The 7,855-nt window shown below is 38.0% G+C and overlaps 1 protein-coding gene across 6 annotated transcripts in view; it reads right to left on the bottom strand.

The window, feature by feature from the left end:
• Positions 1–3,518: 3,518 nt before the first annotated feature.
• Positions 3,519–7,855, bottom strand: part of FERMT2 (fermitin family member 2) — a 63,369-nt gene continuing 59,032 nt past the window's right edge. For 2 of the 6 annotated variants that reach the window (XM_015566519.1, XM_006767713.2), the window contains 3 exons: positions 6,217–6,341; positions 5,769–5,910; positions 3,519–4,790 (listed from right to left, as the gene is read on the bottom strand). In XM_015566519.1, coding sequence (XP_015422005.1) covers positions 4,617–4,790; positions 5,769–5,910; positions 6,217–6,341 — 441 coding nt within the window. In that variant the 3' untranslated portion in view covers positions 3,519–4,616. Of the gene's footprint in view, positions 4,791–5,768; positions 5,911–6,216; positions 6,342–6,888; positions 6,910–7,423; positions 7,448–7,855 lie in introns of all 6 variants that reach the window. The other 4 variants (XM_015566515.1, XM_015566517.1, XM_006767712.2 and 1 more) reach the window with 4 other exon arrangements.

The raw sequence follows: 7,855 nt of genomic DNA, 5'->3' as shown, positions 1-7,855 counted from the left end.
TATATGCAGGCTCATGCAAAAATATCAAAAGGGAAACTCAACTAGGGGTATGTGTGTGCTGGTAACTGTTTACTAAGGAAGCAGAATTTTAATGTACACATTCAGCCTGGGAAAGTCTGAATTGTTTATTAAATAAAGCAGAGAAAGCAAGAGGAGTCAGCACATGGGAAACAAGGTCGCCAGATAAGGCTTTTTTTTGCTACTCAGTTTCCTGTTCTGGGTTGCTCTGTGATCCACTCTGAGAATTTCACTCCTCTTACCCAGACTTAAAATTTCCCATTTCCTGTCACTCTCTGTACTCCCTCCCCCATTCTTGAGCTGTCAAACCAAAGCACTTCAAACAGACACGCAGTTAATTTGTTGGAGAGCACAGAGCTTCAGTAAACAGCCTCTTCCTGGATGCTACTCTGCATAGATGCCGGGACTCTCTCCGCAGAGCAAGGCTGTCCAGTATCTGTTAGGTCTGCACTCATGGCGGGGCGTGTGGGGGAGTTAATGTCTCTAGGTCCCTGACTTCTGAAGTTCAAGGTTGTGCAAAAAATAATTTGTAGCAAGTTAAGATTACTGATTAACTACACTGCGGCTTCCAGGTGTCCAGCCTGCTGATTTAAGCGAAAGAGAGGCCAGGGAAGGTCGGTCGGTCCACATGACACTGAGTCACACGCAGCAGCATCCTGACATTGCGTCTCTGGAGGCCCAGCCAGTGCTCTTTCCAGGGACTGATGTTGCCTCTGTGGAGACCACCACAGTAGGATTCCTCAGGATTCATTTTATACTTAAACAAAATAAAAAAGTTTTTTTTTAAATTTTTTTTTAATTTTTTATTACAAAGGGTATTACATATGTGTCCATTTTTCCCCCTGCCCTAGACAGTCCCCTAGCCTCCCCTATCCCCCAGTGTCTTATGTCCATTGGTTATGCTTATATGCATGCATACAAAAAAAAAATGAACTAAAGAAGTTTTTTAAATTTGTTTTTCAATTACAGTTGACATACAATATTACAGGGTGGGCAAAAGTAGGCTACAGTTGCAAGTACAAAAATATAGTTTATTCTTGTATTTCTATTTATTAATTATTGTATTGTTTCCCATACAAACAGCTGTAAACCTACTCTTGCCCCACTGATATTAGTTTTAGGTGCATAGCATATTGATTAGACATTTACATACTTTACAAAGTGTTCACTTGATCTGCCAGCATAGTTAGTATATGATTGGATAACTGCATTCCCTCTGCTGTACTTTATATTCCCGTCTATTTTTTTTTAAATGTTTTTACCGATTTCAGAGAGGAAAGGAGAGGGAGAGATAGAAACATCAATGATGAGAATCATCTATCAGCTGGCTCCTGCATGCCCCCTACTGGGAATCGAGTTTGCAACCCTGGGCATGTGCTTGCTCTGACTGGGAATCAATCCTGGTTCATGGGTATATGCTTAACCACTGAGCCACACTGGTCCTGGCCCCATGACTGTTTTATAACTGACAATTTGTACTTCTTAATCCCTTCACCTTTTCCACCACCACCCCGTCACCCTCCCATCGATGCATAGCATAGTGATGGCTGTCATAAATAACGGTGCAATGGCCCTGGCCAGTGTCGCTCAGTAGGTTGGAGTGTCGTACACAAAAGGTGGTGGGTTCACTTCCAGGTCAGGACACATATCCAGGTTGCAGGTTCCATCCCTAGTTGGGGTGCCTATGGGAGGCAACTGACCGATGTTTCTTTCCCTTCCTCTCTCTAAAAATTAATAATAATAATGCAATGAACATAGGGGTGCATATATCTTTTTGCTTTAGTGTTTTAGATTTATTCAAATGAACACCCAGCAGTGGAAATGTTTGGCCATATGGTAGTTCTATTTCTTGTTTTTTGAGGAATGGTTTGTTTTTAACAGTACTGGATAGGGAGATAGAAATTTGGGTTCACTTCCAGCTCTGCTTGGCACTAATTATAGCTATGTGACTTTAAACAGGTCACATGGCCTCTGAGCCACATCTATAAAATGAGCTTGTATGACTCTTTAGAAGAGGCAATGTATGTGAAAGCACTTAGCAAAACTCATAATGCAGTTACTGTGCAGAAAACATGTTCATTTCCTCTGTATTAAACTGTGCTGAGGCTATAAAAATACTAAGTTGTAATAATTCCTTGATTTCCAAAGGAACCAATAATTTAATAGGGACAATAGGATAGATCAATCTGAATAAGGATGATTGCTCTTAAGTTCCTAAAGGGCCAAACTCAGTGCAGCTCAGAGGGGTAAGAGAAAATTTCTGGCTGCAAGGAAACTTGGAAGTATTTTTTTAAATAATTCTTTATTGTTGAAAGTATTACATATGTCCCCTTTTTCCTCCCATTGACTCCCTTCAGCTCACCCCCTCCCCCGAAAATTGGAAGTATTAATGGAAGAAAGAACGCTTGAGTTCTTTCTAAAATGCTAGAAAGATGAGATTGCACAGGTTGAGACTGGAAGACTTGGGAAATAACATGGGCAAGTGTCTGGAAAATGTGATCTGTCCAGTTTGATCGGACTGCAGGATGTTGGGAGATAAGGATGAAAATGAGAGCGGGGAAACAGACCATGGGAGACCTCTGAGAACCTGACTGAGGACTTGGCATTTATGCTTTGTGCAACCAGGAGTCAGAGCTAAAATATAGCCGGTGCTGTGCTGGGGCTGAATTCACCGCAAATTCGCAGTGAGGGCAGTGGGGCAAACCAGAGGTGGAAACAGCAGAGGGGATCCTCACTTGTGGGAAGCTGTTGGGACTATAAAGGACTTGGGTTGTCATAGTCTACATATAGCTTAGGGCCTTTAGCAAGTGATTATACACATTGGTGACCTGTACTTAGGAAAAGGAAAGGGAATATATTACTTAAAACTATTTTAATGGAAAGGAGCTCTTAAATTCCGGGGCAAAGCCTGTCAAGACCTGGCCTCTGAGTACGAAGAAAAGCCATGGAGAGTGTGATCAGAGCTTTGCTCTAAGAGTCAGCAGCATCCTGGCAGGCACAGGACTAAGACCTGCATTCCGGTGCTGGTGATGAATGACAAGAGAAAGACACAAGTTTGCCCGAGGGGAAAATCAGTAAGACTTGGCCTGATTAAGTATAACAGATAAAAGAGAAAGTCCAGGACTAAAGTTTTGCATCTGAATGATGAAATGATAGCAGTAACAGGAAGTAAATGAATAAATGGGGAATCTTTTAAAGCCACGAGTCATTTTGCTATTTAAAACAAATTCTGCTCAAGTCAATAATTCTATTCATGTATTTTTGTTTACAACTACATTTCTAAAATTTAAATATTATGCAGTTCATTTTTTCAAATAGTAGGAAAAGTGAGAAATTCTCAATTTAAAGAGGAATCTATTCTATCTAGTAACACTTTGGAATACTAGCAAACTGATTCTCATAACACAAGATGTAGGCAAAGCATTTCCAAAAGGCAAAAGTTCATTTCTACAAAATAAATGCTATGTAAACCGTGAAAACAAGAAATACATAAAGAAACATTAAATAAAAGATTTTACTTTTATTTAAAATAAAATGCATTTATACAGTCTTTAAACCATGGGTTATTGGACAATACTGGTAATCCACCCCTCCCTGGCACCCTTTTGGGCCATGTGAGCTAGGAATTTTTTTGACTAGCACCAATGCAGACTGTAACAGCGCAACAGACCAGAACATGGCCAGTCCAGGCATCAGAGTTAAGGACATTATGGCAAATCATGACTATATTGAAGTCATTCTTAATTTAGCAGATATTAAAACTGCACATTAATTATATTTTTAAAGCACTTAATTAATGTAAAGATGCTACATATCTACGCCATTTGCTAGTTGTGAGTAATTTTTTTAAAAAAACTGTACAATTTTATAAAATTTGTGTTTGTACATTAGTTACACAAAATGCATACTTCATAGACCTTTACTTCATATTGTAATGCAAAAGTTGCATATTTTAGGCAGACAGTGAATATGCTGGTGAATACTAGTGTTGTAATACAATAGGGTGTAAAAATAAAAACACAGACAATATACATACATGCTCATTCAAGGACAAAAACACACAAACCAAGTGTAACAGACTAACAGCATTTTCCTTCAAGGTTAAACAATGACATTAACTATCAGGCATCCTCTGTACACCTGATTTATTGGGGGAGGAGAGGGGTTCAAATGGCTACCAGAAGTATGATCTTAAGAACACTAGGTCAAATTAAACATACATTAAAACACATGCATTAAACATGATAAATAGACTTCATATAGTTTAAGCCCTGGATAGCTGTAAAGTAGATGGCTTGAGTTTCTCAGTTTGGCTAGCTTACATCAGTGACATTTCGTTCCTGACTTGCCCACTACTTTGGTTTTCAATTCTTGGCCCTAAGGAATGTGTGCCATATTCAAGTTCATATACTGTATCACGAGAGCAGGTTATAGTCGTGCTTGTTAGTGCACATATTAACTGGTCTGGTAAGGCAAAAAAGTTTTCATGATAAAATGATAAATTTCAAGCTTACTTTATTAAGCAGCATATAACAAACAACAGCTTTTAAAGTTAAATATTGTTATGGCCGTGGAGTTTCATTACACAGTACTTTAATTCACACCCAACCACTGGTAAGTTTGTAGAACATCTCTTCATCTAAACTCTCATTTTGGTCTTTTGCCCGTGTTGAGAGGAATATGTAGCCACCAATGAATTCATGAACCACTTTGCAATCTACTTCAGTACAAATGAAGGACAATCGGACCTCATCTGCAAACTCTACAGTGACCTGGAACAAAGACAGAGAACTGTTAAGTCCCAGCAAAACTCCAGATGAGTGGGGGTCCCAGCGAAGGTCTGTTCTATTATAAAATACTTGATCCTCAAATACTCTTTTTTAATCCTAAACTAATCATGCCTGTAAGTCCAAAAGCATAAGTAAAGGTTACGAGCCTCTCTCCCACTCATGTTCTGAAAAGGAAGGCAAGGGGTTTAGGTCATTAAGTTCCCAATGGTCTCTGGTGATTCGATTAATGAGACTGTCTCTCTTCAAGTCCTGGGAGAAAAACCTACTTCCTGTGTTTAATGTTTGCTTTAGATATTTAACCTTTAGGTATCATGTTTAAATATTTCAGAAATATGAGACTCTAATGAAGTAACAGGAATAGATGCAACAAACCCAGTGATCTTAAAACAAATGATTAATTAGTAAAAGATTCTGATTATTTTAAATGATAGCAATGCCTTGGGGCAGCATGATATATGGGAGGAGAAGTGCCAGGTTTTAGCGCCCTCAACATCTGTTTGAATCCTGATTCTCTTACTAAGTGTGTGATCGTGGACAATGACAGCCCTTAGGTCTCTACATTTTATGCCCTCACTTGGAAAGTAGGGATAATCCATCTACCTCACAAAGCTGTGCTGAGCTTCAGAAATAGGGTACAAATGTAAAACATCGAATATGCCTGGCACAACGTAGGCATTCATTCAAGAGTAGCTGCTATTGTGAGTGAAAGGGATTTATCCATTATAGAAAGACAACCTTAAACAAGATAAGCCAATATTCCAAGCAGATCATTATGTTCTTAGAATTTTAGTAAATGAGCTAGTTGTGAAATAGGCAAGTTTAAGTGGGGAATGAATACCTAACCATGTTTTTTTATACGTTAAGAAGTAAAGGTACATATAATCCTCAGAACTTATGGGGCTTTTTATCTTACATTTACTAATTTTTTAGCAGTCTTCCAGTAATACTGTTGCAGCTTACCATTTTGATTTCCCAGTTTACATTCCACTGTTTCATGTTACTGAAACGCCAGGTTTTAATTGCGTCTCCTGTGCTGGCATCCATCCTGATTAGTCTGTTGTATGTAATCCCAATAAGATCTTCTTTTTTGCCCCCTTGGAACCTATAGCATTAAAAACGTATTAGGAGTGAGGGGACATGTTGGCCTGTGTTTCTTCCAGATGTGCACTTTAGCTCTAAAAAATAGTGCCAGTCTTATACAATTAAAAACAGAAATGCAATCATTTTGAATGTTTAATGTAAAAATTGTAAGTCTAGAAAACATATTCCAACATCTTTAAATTTTACTGTAAAATAGGTTAACAGGTCTCAGTTAGTGGCTTTAAAGGTATCATTTAATTACGTGAAGTAGATTAAATAAAAAGGCACAGATTGAGGTTTACCCGTAGGTGCTCTGAGAACCACTGACCTTGCCATGAAGTGTGTGATGCCAAACTCCGGCAAGGACTGCCATGCTTGAATAAATCTCATCTTGGCTTCAATTAGACTCATCTGAGCTACATTCTGATGGGCCTCCAAAATTCTTGCTGTTATCTAAACATGATTGAACATCAACATCACCTTAACAGTAGACAGTATTGTTTCATGGCAGATTCAAGACAAAGATTGAAAAACTAAACTATGCATTCCACCCCAAAATCCTATGTTGCAAGAGTTGAAATTAGAAACCTACATTTGGGAATTTTAGTAAAATGACTTTTCAAAATAAACCTTGATATCTTTCTTCTTAATTTCAGTTTCCATATATCATGAAACAAAAAGTACTATTAGGAATACGAAACTGCCACTCGACACATTCCAAGGACACACATGTCTGATAACTAAAGTTTTAAATTTAGCATCAAGATATATGATCAGAATGAGTACCTAGAATACAAGTTTATAGCAGAAATATTTATTACCATAATAATTTTAAAGTTTTTCTAAAGGAATCATTAGAAAAGTTCAATTTAAATTTAAATTATACTCACTTCGGGAAGGCTACTCCCACAAGGAATGGAAGGAAATTAATACATGAGGGGAGATGGTAGCTAGGGCTTTAATATTTTTATTCTTTTTTTGGTAAATATGGAGAACTTACCAAGTCTCTTATATAGCCTGGCTGTAGATGGCAATGCGAGGAAAAGAAAAAGGAAGCAGAAAGAAAAAAAGGCAATCAGAAAAAATGGCAATGAAGCAAAGAAAAAGTTGCGATAACCTGCAAACCAATATTCCAGCCAAAAACCATGCAAAAATTACTGTAGGTGGAAACCAAGCAAAGTAAATGCAAGCAGGAAAATGAGAATGAGGAAGCAGTGATTATTTCCATTTAGAATACTGAGAAACACTCCACATTATTTTAGATTGTTAAGTGTTACTAAAATTAAGGATAGAGAAGGTTGAGGGAGAAAATTAAAAGAGCAAATATCTTTTCCCCATCGTGTACCAGTTCTTACTGGTTAGGGCAAAACTATTTTAGTAGCAAAATCAAAATTAATATTTTAGAGCCTTCAATACTGTCTCAGATTGAGTGAGATAACATGGTCCATGCACCGCTTTTCAGACATAAGTTGAAGGCAAACATAGGTAGTGCCCATACTGTTTATTTACACAAGAAAAACAAACACCTCAATTACCATCTGTTTTTTGCATCCTTTTTCCTGGAAGGGAAAATAAAGAGATGCCATACACTACACTACGAATGGTCGCTATGAACATATTAGTCCATTGCAGTTTGGATTAACATGGATAAAGCCATGTTAATTGTCTGGGAGTCCTAGTCATGTGAAAATATCCATAGCAAGTTTAATATGTAGCTTTGAAGAATTCAAGTAGATTTAAATATAACAAAGGCTAGCCCAACCAGCATGGCTCAGTGGTTGAGCATCAACCTATGACCCAGGAAGTCACAGTTGGATTCCCGGTCAAGGCACATGCTCCATGTGCAGGCTCAATCCCCAGTGGGCGGTGTGCAGGAGGCAGCCAATCAATGATTCTCTCTCATCACCAATTTTTCTATCTCTCCCTCCTTCCCTTTCTGAAATCAATAAAAATATATTAAAAATATA

The sequence above is a fragment of the Myotis davidii genome, unplaced genomic scaffold (assembly GCF_000327345.1).
Source record: "Myotis davidii unplaced genomic scaffold, ASM32734v1 scaffold281, whole genome shotgun sequence".
Lineage (NCBI taxonomy): Eukaryota > Metazoa > Chordata > Mammalia > Chiroptera > Vespertilionidae > Myotis > Myotis davidii.
Note: the sequence above shows the minus strand (reverse complement) of the source record. Positions and strands in the feature narration are given on the sequence as shown.